Raw genomic sequence first — 12,563 nt, forward strand, 5'->3', positions numbered from 1 at the left:
AATCAGAAGAATCACTCTTGGTCAAGCAACAGCCCCCCCCCCCTCTTCTCCTCACTCCCATCCCCGATTGCTATGTAAATAGGGCTAACTTTGGATGTGCATAAACAATATCATACCAAGTCTTATTTGAATACAGAGGTTCTTTTTGGGTGGTGAAGTTGCGTTGCCGATTACTCATGTTCCAGACGCTCCTCCTCGCCTTGGCGGGAAAAACAAAACAGCATTGGTTCTCAAGGACGTTTTGAATTCATTGATGTCTAGAAATTATGCTCCTTTTTACCCAGTTGTTTAAATAATGCTATAATTGCTATATGGTGCATGTTACCTATTGTACAAATTCTATACAGATGATCATAGGTACATAACATTGTAATGCATTGCAGCACACTCTTTGAATGTGCCGGATTCATCGAAACATGTTTAGCACAGTTAAGATCACAACAAACTGAGTTGTGATTTGAAATAAAGTTTGGTAAGAGCAATGTAGTGTAATTGTCATTGTCTCCACTAGGGCTACGTGGAGGGATGGTTGGCTTGTACAAGGACGTATACACACGCTTCTCGTCTTTTTAGCCAGCCTTGTTGCTTTGACTGAGAGACCAAGGTCATCTCCACACAGGCAGGGTACAATGGCCCTCCTGGCCCCCACCTCTCTCAGCTTTTTCTCCATCCTAAAGGATCCTAGAAGTGATCAGCCCATGGTCAGAACACCTCTAGTTTCCTCACCCTCTCCTCTCCTCCTCATCTCCTCTCCTCTTCTCTCATCTCCTCTGATCTCCTCTCCTCTCATTTCCTCTCCTCTCCTCCTCTCCTCCTCTCCTCCTCTCCTCCTCTCTCATCTCCTCTCCTCTCCTCCTTTCCTCTCCTCCTTTTCCTCTCCTATCCTCCTTTCCTTTCCTCTCCTCTCCTCCTCTCCTCTCCTCTACTTCTCCTTCCTTCCTTCCTTTTCTTTTCCCACTTCATCTCCTTTTTGATCATCCTTTGCCCCCTTACCACAGAGCCCGGGGGGCGTGGAGAGGTGTCACTGAGTTCACTGAGACACGTTTGACATCGTTGTGGCCGTGGGGGGGCATGACCCCGTGGGTGTACACACTGTAAAATAAATCATTGCTCCCCGCATTCTTGCTTAAGTGGCTTTTTTTTCTTTTTTTTTTTTAGTGCCGTGGAATCCATTTTCTTACACCCAAGTTCTCCTTGACCCCCAGGTCGTCACAATTTGTGAGCAACCTGTGTCGAACAGACGATGTTCCCTTCAAGCTTTTCAACCTATGTTGTACAGACGATGTTCCCTTCAACCTATGTTGTACAGACGACGTTCCCTTCAAGCTATGTTGTACAGACGATGTTCCCTTCAACCTATGTTGTACAGACGACGTTCCCTTCAAGCTATGTTGTACAGACGACGTTCCTTCAACCTATGTTGTACAGACGACGTTCCCTTCAAGCTACTGTATGTTGTACAGACGATGTTCCCTTCAAGCTATGTTGTACAGACGACGTTCCCTTCAAGCTATGTTGTACAGACGACGTTCCCTTCAACCTATGTTGTACAGACGACGTTCCCTTCAAGCTACTGTATGTTGTACAGACGATGTTCCCTTCAAGCTATGTTGTACAGACGACGTTCCCTTCAAGCTATGTTGTACAGACGACTTCCCTTCAAGCTATGTTGTACAGACGACATTCCCTTCAAGCTATGTTGTACAGACGACGTTCCTTCAAGCTATGTTGTACAGACGACGTTCCCTTCAAGCTATGTTGTACAGACGACGTTTCCTTCAAGCTATGTTGTACAGACGACATTCCCTTCAAGCTATGTTGTACAGACGACGTTCCCTTCAAGCTATGTTGTACAGACGACGTTCCCTTCAAGCTACTGTATGTTGTACAGATGACATTCTCTTCAAGCTTTAAAAAACAAAACAAAAACTATTTAAAATATATAATTGTAATTATAATCATTAATATATATATATACTGAAATCACAACACACAACACGAAGGACATATCTCTGATCAGATTTTGTGATCACGGTTAAATGATCTTCTTCATCTTCTTTCTCTTCTTCTTCTTCTTCTTCTTCTTCTTCTTCTTCTTCTTCTTCTTCTTGGTAGGATCGCTGGAGACAGCTAACTCCGCTCTAATTACACTATCACTTACTCTGTCAGTTCACACAGCGGCACACAGTGTGTGAATGCATTACCTGTCCCTATTGAGGCTTGAGAAAGAAGCATGTTCAAGTAGACGGATATATAATGTTGTTTTTATTATGTTATTAAGAGTGGACGAACATTATTTATTTGATTCCAATTCTACAGTGTCTGCTGTTGACAAAGGATGATGTTGAATTTCGTTGTGCTGTCGTTTTGAATTGCCCTAGACAGGCAATTGAATGTGCACACAGAAGAGTCAGGGACAGTTTTTATTCGTATATATATAAAAAATGTGTAATGAAAATTTAAACTGGTTGTAAGTCAAAGTTCCATAGTAGTTTCTTAACCTGATGGAATAAACCAAATGTATGCAACGATATTACACTTTGATGTGTGAAACAGGTGGACTACTATCAAAGACAGAAAGATGCCCCATTTATGAGATTTTCGGGGCTTCGTAATTGCAAAAATGGTATAAGAGATGGGCCGTTTCCACTGATATTACGCTGGATTGCAGCATTTTAATCGTTAATTACCCTGCAATAGCTTTCCATTATTCATCGCAATTAGCTTTTCCTTGGTGGTCACCTTGTAATATGCTGCTTTGACGACCTTTTATTTCCATCAATTCCAAGGATGTCGGCAGGTGTTCGGGAGGCTTTCATATGGTAATCGTTTACCTCCCATTTACATGGGAAGCCGCTCTTTGCATCATCGCAGAACCTTGAGAGTACACAAGACACCTTAACCACAGTGCGATTGTCTGAAAACAATGCCCTTCCCCTCATTGTCAAATGATTAATTAACTTGTGTCACGTAATTGCCTCAGCGTGCAGCCGTGCTTTTGATGTGAATGAAAATCTCCAGGATTTCCCCTTGAATAGCGTTTAAGCAACGTCTCGCTAACACCCCCCCCCCCCACACGTCGATGGACCCCCCCCCCCCCCCCCCCTACCAGATCATGTCAGGATTAATCGGGAGCTTGGGAAATATGACACTGCTGCTGTTGATTCTGCCCCGTCAGAAGCCTTGTGTCCTCTTCATTATGTGGCTGTTCAGCGATGGTGTGTATGCAAAACATCCTCTACCTTACACACATTGTGTAAGTGTGTGTGTGTGTGTGTGTGTGTGTGTGTGTGTGTGTGTGTGTGTATATCTCTGCGTGGCGTCATAATTTATGACACGCTACGGCCTAATGAAGCCGTAAGCCATAATGCATATTCACTAACGCGGTGGGCCGGGCTGGGGTGATGAGCGCCCAGCCGCTACAAATTTACAGTGAGCGCTGACAGCATGCACACACACACACACACACACACACACACACACACACACACACACACACACAGGCCGTATTGAAGCCAGAGGCTTTGCCGTGGAAGATTTCGTACCCTTGTTGTTGGGACCTGTAGCACATGTACAGTGTACTGAATGCTCCATTGTTAGCTAGTTTATATAGATAGTTTGATTATTGTTGTTTTGTTATTTGATAAAATCTTCTTTGTTTTTGCTTTTGGCTTTTAAGCATTTACAATGACAGGTGAATACAGGGGAATTTAAATATGTCAGTGTTTATTTTTTTTTCTCCCAATATAAATTGAATATCAATATTTACAATTCCTCTTTTTTTTCCTTTCCATAGAAATATGACAGTTATTAGGGTTACTACAGAGCATTCACCATACTGTACATAACATTAATCACAAGGAGATGAGTTACAGAAGTACACCCTCCAGCAAATAAGCCCATGTATTCACTGCTGCAGATATCACACACGCTGCCCCTTGTGCCAAAGCATTTACTGTGTGACACACTTTCAGGTTGGGGACAAAATCTGTTCAAATGACTATTCATTATTGTACCTGTAAAATGTAAAAAGTGTAGTTACTGGTATAGTGGTAATTATACAATATTTATACAATTCATAACATTCAACCCACACTGAGCACGCCAGCTTAAAAAATAAAATATTTATTATACAATACCAAACAATTTAATAATACAAATGTAATCACAAATCGTCCATTTTATAAATGAATATAAAACAAACGTACCATAGCGTAGTGTTTAAATTATGATAAAGTGACACGTAAATGAACTCGAAGGAAATAAAGGTGCTACATTATGGCATGTCACACCCTCCTCAAAGGTCCTGCAGGTCCTGGAGTGCAGCTTGTTGAGTCCCCTGCGCTCCTGGTGACGGATGAACACTTGAAGTCGTCTTCTTAATTTGCTGCCTCTATGTGACACTTTCAAACACACACACACACACACACACACACACACACACACACACACACACACACACACACACACACACACACACACACACACACACACACACACACACACACACACACACACACACCACAGTTTAAAAAAAACCTCTGCCATCCCTCTCTTTTTCTCTGTTATGTTTTGTTTTTCTTCTTCTTCACTCGTTCTTTATTCTGAATTTCATGCTTTGGTTCTAAATTTTTTTTGTTTTGTTTTGGGGTATGATATTGTAAGTGTTGTGTTATGTCTTCTAGCACTTTATTAGATACACTTACCTCCCTCTGTCTCTCCTTCTCTCCCCCCCCTCTCTCTCTCTCTTTCTCTCTCTTCTCTTTCTCTCTCTCTCTCATCTCTCTCTTATCTCTCTCTATCTCTCCCTCTCTCTTTTTCTCTCTCTTATCTCTCTCTCTTTCAGGTTCGGAGCACGGTCAACAGGATCAAGGAGAGGAGAAAAGCTCTTAATTTTTCAGTATGTAACCTGCCATTATTCTGTATGTGTGTGTGTATGTATGTGTGTGCGTTTACATGTGTGTGTGTGTGTGTGTGTGTGTGTGTGTGTGTGTGTGTGTGTGTGTGTGTGTGCCCTCTGTGCAAGCTCCTTTTGATTCCCTCCAAGCGAGCAGTAGGTAGCAGGTACAGTTTCACACAGAACCTGCTTCATAGCAATGTCAATGAAATGTAGCCAGGAAGCAGCGCAGTACATCTCGCAGCCCTTCCGCCAGTGGACAGTACCGTGTTAGATGCCCTTATACATCAAACGTGTAGCGGCCGTAATAGCCCCCCAACCCCCACCCCCCCCCCCCCCCCCCTTTCAGCGCCTTCATCCCAGCAATGTCAAGCCCAGCGCCAGCTACACGTTTCTAATCCAGTACAAGCTGTCCCCTGACATTAAAAGTGTCAAGACTGTATTTATACCTTAGCTGGACACTGCTGTGGCCTGGCCTGTGTGTGTGTGTGTGTGTGTGTGTGTGTGTGTGTGTGTGTGTGTGTGTGTGTGTGTGTGTGTGTGTGTGTGTGTGTGTGTGTGTGTGTGTGTGTGTGTGTGTGTGTGTGTGTGTGTGTGTGTGTGTGTGTGTGTGTCTGTGTGTGTCTGTGTGTGTGTGTGTGTGTGTGTGTCCAGGAGGATCACTTAGCCCAGGCGAAGACACACTTTCAAAGTAGTTAATAGTCCCTAGCACACCCACACATATACACATTATATACACACACACACACACACACAATTATAGACCCCCAATATTACACGCATGGACAGGCACACACTCACACTCATCATCCCCCCCCCCTATCTCATTTCCACCATCACACACACACACACACACACACACACACACACACACACACACACACACACACACACACACACACACACACACACACACACACACACACACACACACACACACACACACGCATGGTGTCTTGTCCCGTCCCTTATGAGTGATCACATTAACTTCCCTCCTGGGTTGTGTCAGGCTTTATGGCTGCCAGCAGTTTGTCCTGTGACCAACCCCCCCCCCCCCCCCCCCCCCCCCCCCCCCCAACACACAGACAGACCTCCTCCACCCTCCACCCCACCCTCCAAGCCCCATCAGGTCATTGAGAAGGGGAATGAGACCATATCTAAAGGCTGATTGATTTTTAGAATATCAGGCTCCCTTCTTGCCTTTGACCCCCGGTGACAGGCTGACACACTGTAAAGACGGGGACCAGTAAAAAAAAAATGACTAGGGTGTGTGTGTGTGTGTGTGTGTGTGTGTGTGTGTGTGTGTGTGTGTGGTGGACTTACGGGGGGGGGGGGGGGTCTTGGGGGGGGTGGGTGTTGGGGGGGTGGTCCTTGCTCGCACCACCAGGTGCTGTCTGATATATTGGGCCCCCATATTATCAGCGAGGCCCCCCAACCCCGTCTTTTTTAGTGCTGCTCTCTCTTCTTCTCCATGGCAATTTTCCAATCTTCCGCCCGGGTTCCGCTTGGAACCAGAATGCGTTTTTTTTTCCCTCCTCTGCCCGCCGATGCCCCGCCGACGCCTGATGTTTTTTAGCTAATGTTATTTTGCGCCATAAATCCTCCTGAAATACTGTATGTACCTGTCTTTGGCTCGATGGGAGACATGTGGCTCTAGCTGACCGCACATGCCCTCATATATATCCTCTGCGTTGTAAAACGTTGGATTGGTATCGACCGCGCGGCGGGCTGGAGGGGGACGTACCCATTACTGCATATGGGGGTCATTATAAGGGGGATGCAGTGGGACTTGGTGGGAGATGGAAGGGTTTTTTATACGACGGTTTTATGTCAGGATCGACCCGGGGATTAACCAGGTGATGGATTTAACACGGATCTCTGCGCCATTTTCGCTCCGTTCAGATTGAATACTTTATGACGCCTCTCTACGTGCATCAAACCAAACACAATGTACGCAAAGATAAAAAAAACAAAACAACAACAACGAGTGAATATGAGTGAAATACATAAATACATAACTCAACCATGTCTCACATCAACTCCACCATAACTCAAGCATATCTTGCTATCGTACATTAGAGGAGATAACGTGACACAACCTCTGACCCCAAACGCTCCCCCATCCCACACCTCCTTCTTATATAAACTCCGGCAAACATATCTCTCTCTCTCTCTCTCTCCTCTCTCTCTCTCTCTCTCTCTCTCTCTCTCTCTCTCTCTCTCTCTCTCTCTCTCTCTCTCTCTCTCTCTCTCTCTCTTTAATTCCGCCCTCCTCTCGACCTCTCTTAGCCTCTCTCGTCCCTGTAGTTCCTTACATGGGTGACGGGATGGTCGTGCAAACTGCTTTTTTAGCGCCCCCAGAGGGGAGGGGGGGGGGGGGTTGAGTTTTCAGACCCACCGTTATTTATACCCCATCACACACACACACACACACACACACAGTAGCCTGACCAGTGTAGCCTGCCTGTTTGATACCAACTGCATGCTGACCTGTCCTGACCTCCTACTTGTACACACACAGGCAGATTGCTTTGTGACATAAAGCTGTCAGCTGCACGGGGGGGCCGAATAAAAAACGATCTCCCCTCAATACTTGGAGTTCCGTGCCCCTGACACCACTGAAATATAGATATAAATTGGAAGCGGATTAGTTTTTTTGATCTTAATTCAAGTTTTGACAAGATACAGGGAGCCAGAAGGGGTTGAAGCACTTGTGCACGTGTGTGTGTGTGTGTGTGTGTGTGTGTGTGTGTTTGTGTTTGTATTTGTATGCATGTGTGTGTTTACATTACTGGATGTACACATGCATCTCTCTCTCTCTCTCTCTCTCTCTCTCTCTCTCTCTCTCTCTCTCTCTCTCTCTCTCTCTCTCTCTCTCTCTCTCTCTCTCTCTCTCTCTCTCTCTCTCTCTCTCTCTCTCTGTGCATTAGAAGTGGTACATCTACACAACACACAGAGGCAGCCGGGCTGTTCAGGGGGTGGGGGCGGTGGCAGCAGGCATAACTTAGACTGTTTGTCCAGAGGCCTTCCATGCTAGGCATTCCTCCCTGACAGACAGATGTAACACAAGAGGCCCCGGGCCGCCGAAGCACCACAGCGCCCTGTGAAGTCTGTTTAAGAGCTATGCAAACAAATGGGATTCGGTGATTGGCGTTTATTTTGGTCTCGCGGGGCGAGATGCTCTGTTTGAAATGTGTGAAACGATGAGCTTTCAGAGTTGAAATCGCAGAGCAGGTGCCGCTTTCTCAGTCGGTGGATGTTTGCGTTGTGTATAGAGTGTCATGCATGGTACCACTTATTATACCGGTCATTTCACGTCATTGACGGCCAATAACGGTACATTTTCTCATTCAATTATCACTGTAGTGTCTACAGTATCCTATGATCCCAGACGGTAGGTGCAAAAGTAGCACTACAACACTGCTGTTTTTTTTTATATCACAAATCACACCGTGTGGATCTCACTATGTACAGTATGTGGATCTCACTATGTGTATCTCACTGTGTGGATCTCACTATGTGTATCTCACTGTGTGTATCTCACTGTGTGGATCTCACTGTGTGGATCTCACTGTGTGAGTGGGAGATTGTCATATTATTCTCACAGTGTCGTCTTCAATCTGCATAATCCATGCTGAATGTGTGTTCATTTGTTGTGTTTTACTTGGAACAGAATGTAAACAGAACTTGTTGTCATGTTCTGTTTACAAATACCCCCCCCCTCTCTCTCCCAACAAGAGATCTATTGGCATTACCTTTTGTAAATTGCCAAATTGCCAACGAACGCTCTTTTCAGACGAATCGATTGTTAAGTCTGTTGATGAACGTCACATGTAGGCCTTGTGTTTCAATATGTCAAGCAGCTGCTGCTCGCTGGACACCCACCTCCACGACACGCGCTCTGCTTTAGCAACATATTCCTTCCATTATTTCTTAGCGGAGATCCAGCAGTGAATAGGACAAAATGTGGTGTTCCCTAATGGTCTTCTGTCAGACCTCCTCTAATGGTAAAATGGTAAATGGTGCATTTTATATAGCGCTTTTATCCAAAGCGCTTTACAATTTTTGTTCCTCACATTCACTCACACATTCACACACTGATGGCGGAGGCAACCATGCAAGGTGCCAACCTGCACATCCGAAGCAATATTAGGGGTTAAGTGTCTCGCTCAAGGACACTTTGACACACTGCCCGGGAGGAGCGGGAATCAAACCGGGAACCTTCCAGATGACTGCTCTACCTCTGTCGCCCCCTCCTCTGTGCTGTTGACTGTCTGTCTTCCGCTGCGTCCCTACAGAACTGTGCCAGCTCCAGGCCTTCCAGCTCTGTCACCAGCTCTCGCCCCGCAAGCTCCCCGCTGCCTGGCCCTCAGGGTCCTCATGTGTCCAGCCAGGAGGAGGCCGGCCTGCCGCCCGACCCCACACAACAACAACTCTCACCCCCCCCACCGCCACCACACCCCTGACCCGGAGGAGAAGCAGAGAGCCCAGGGTGAGTCTCTCACACACACACACACACACACACACACACACACACACACACACACACACACACACACACACACACACACACACACACACACACACACACACACACACACACACACACACACACACACACACACACACACACACACACACACACACACACACACAATAACAATAAGATGAGCAGTGGAATGTTTCTCTTTGAAATAAATAATACCAACAAACAACAAATAAAAAGTCCATTCGAGCATGAGGACCAATGTTTCTAAGAAGTGAGACGGAGAGTTTGGTGGCCCCTATAACAACGTCGCTTTTCTTAGAACGTTTGGACACAATCACATTTCAAATTAATTTATGAGAAACCTTTCCATGAAAGCATGTCACGTTTACAAGCACAAGAATCTTTACCTCCTGAATACTAAAGGTCATATTTCAGTAGCTGCTTACTTCTGCAGGTGCATATAGAAAACTGGGACCGTCCTTGTATATTGGAATTCATGAAGGACACAGCAAGTCTACCTCATTGTATGTAGAGGTTGTTTGTTTGTTGTTACCAATTTTTTTTTTCTTTGTGTGCAGTAGCATTTTCAGGGTTTTAGACAAATGCAACCTTTTTCTTTTGGGAAGTGCTTGACCTGGTGGCACTACGAAAAACCACACATGGCGACACAACTGCAACTCGAGTCGTAACTGCTGCCCTTCCTCACGACGAAGTAAATAAATTCATCACGTTTCAAACAGATGAATACACATGAACCTGTTGCATTCCTTGTACGGCACCCTTTTAAATTCTTTTTTTTATCTACTTTTTCTCCCCCTTTTTCTGTATTTTTCTCCCATCCCAATTTTTGTCGTTATGCCAATTCCCTTCCCTCCCTTCCTGGTCGTTGCGCGCATTTGCCCCCCACTTGCCGGTCTAGGGAGGGTTGAAGCCTATCACATGTCTCCTCCGATACATGCGGAGTCAGCCAGCCGCTTCTTTTCACCTGACAGCGAGGACTCTCATTGGGTGAGTGTAACGCGTGGGAGGATCACACTACCTCACCCAGATCCCTTCCTCACTGAGCAGGCGCCCCGACCGACCTGTAGGAGTCGCTGTTTTACAACGACCAGGACCCACCCCACCGGCTTCCCACCTGCTGACACTGCCAATTGTGTTAGTATGGACGACCGACCAAGCTGGAGGTACCGCAGCAGCTGGATTCGATCCCACTGTCTCTGCGGTGGTAGGCAGATGCGTGGTCTGCTGCGCTACCCAGCCGCCCCCACCCTTTTAAATTCTAATGAAAGATGATAACGTTTACAGTCCAACCGGTAGCCTTGTCCTTTCAACGTTTCAAAACAGTCACATGTCTGGAAGTGACCTTTCTTGTATACAATTTGTATTTTTATGTATTTTGTTATAATTTTTTTGTACTTTATGACACCTCTTCGTGCATCAAACCAAACACAATGTACGCAAAGAGATTATTACTGTTAATGGTTGCGGTTAGAATTTTTTACATTTTAACTTGCCTTCCTGAGACGCTACCATCAAACTGAACATTGTTTGATCAGAATGTGTGCGTCCGATAATCTCTGCGACTGTCAAACACCTTCCAGGTGAGGCACAAAACAGTAGGGCTGTCTTAAATAGTTCGAAGCTTCGTTCAATGGGCATGGGATTCGAATATGAAAATAAAATTTGATTATATTAAAAACATAAAATACAAATAAATATATTTAAAAAAAAATTATATTCTTTTGCAAAATCAACTCTGCCTCTCTTTGTTAACTACAACAAGCAATGCTGTTTCTTATTTAAGATGAGGTCGGACTCGGCACTGACAGATTTGTGTTCATTGTGCTGCTTTTATAAAGCCTCAAATGACGGCTTACAATATTTCATGAAAGCAAAGTGTTTTGTTTGTCTAAGATTTAAAAAGGTTTAAACTTTACAGCACTGACAAAGTTGAACAAAGTGCTGTACAAGTCCCACAACATAAAAAAAATTGGAAGGTCAGCCCTACAAAACGGCATAGTTTTCTGCATTTTTCTGCACGTGGTTTCACTAATGGAGAGAAACGGACGATACCGCAGTCATTTTAGCCCAGCGAGACCAAACAAACGGTCCAAGTCTATACTGGTCAATAAGATCAATGGTTGTGATCCGCTGATACTTCGGCGGTGGAAACGTATGGGAGTGTCCCGACAAGCCACACGATTCCGACGGTCCGTGAAATCCACGTTGCGTGTTTCAATTGCACACCTAGCTGGTATCTTTTTCCAACTGGGAGTCAAACCTGCAAGGCATTAGGATCGACTGTGCAACGTGGAGCACCGCTTGGCCCCCGACGAGTCAACTCAAACATCAGAGATCTGCTGGCCTACACCTAACACTATCCAGACACCCCGGGCTTCACTAAACGGCTTCAATCTAGCTCCCTGACCCGCGCTGCACAGAGTTAGCAGTCATTTGGTGGTGGGGGTGGTGGGGTGGGGCGAGGTGGTGGTGGTGGTGGGGGGCAGGGGCGCAGACTGGAGAGAACAGTTTCAAAGCGGAGAGAGAGAGAGAGAGAGAGAGAGAGAGAGAGAGTCGATGACGGACCTCCTTTTCATCGAGCTCTCTGACTTCATCGGCCTCAGTGTCGCTCTGTCTTATTACCCAATTTGCACAGCTGTAAGTTTTCAAAAGTGGAACGTGTAATGTAATATCGAGCCAGTAAAACGCAGCGTGCATTATTGTTTACGACTGTACAATCATGATATTTCACATTTGAATAGTACACGTGCTGGAGTGTTATCGCTCCTCTCCTCCCGGCGCTGCCTGGTGATTTACGGCGTTTCCTTTGCCATCATCTCACACCGCCATTACCGTCTTTTTTTTTTCAATCCTCTCATACCACACAGTTGGCTACATCTCTCCCCTCCGCCCCACTCCTGTGACTGTGTGTGAACGACCCAGACGAATACGCTCACGGCTGTGTTTAAAAAAAGAAAAAGAAAAAGATAAATTTTTTATAATAATAATGATAAATCCTGATGATGTGCAAACGCAAGAAATAATTGATTGTCAGCCGTTATTATCCAGCTCATTTGCTGAGCGCTGAGCGTTACAGTGCAGTACCCCCCCCCCCCCCCCCACGCTCTGCTGCTACTGTATGCATATTAGGCAGTAGGGAACACGCGTATACACACA

At 45.5% G+C, this 12,563-nt stretch overlaps 1 protein-coding gene across 1 annotated transcript in view; it reads left to right on the forward strand.

Moving 5' to 3' along the window:
* Positions 1–9,364, forward strand: part of LOC311223687 (adhesion G protein-coupled receptor D2) — a 115,500-nt gene extending 106,136 nt beyond the window's left edge. The window contains exons 20-21 of the mRNA XM_084308459.1: positions 4,847–4,900; positions 9,196–9,364. Coding sequence (XP_084164585.1) covers positions 4,847–4,900; positions 9,196–9,363 — 222 coding nt within the window. The 3' untranslated portion in view covers position 9,364. The remainder of the gene's footprint in view (positions 1–4,846; positions 4,901–9,195) is intronic.
* Positions 9,365–12,563: the final 3,199 nt, after the last annotated feature.

Source organism: Notolepis coatsorum, assembly GCF_963971535.1.
Source record: "Notolepis coatsorum genome assembly, chromosome: 2".
Classification (NCBI taxonomy): Eukaryota; Metazoa; Chordata; class Actinopteri; order Aulopiformes; family Paralepididae; genus Notolepis; species Notolepis coatsorum.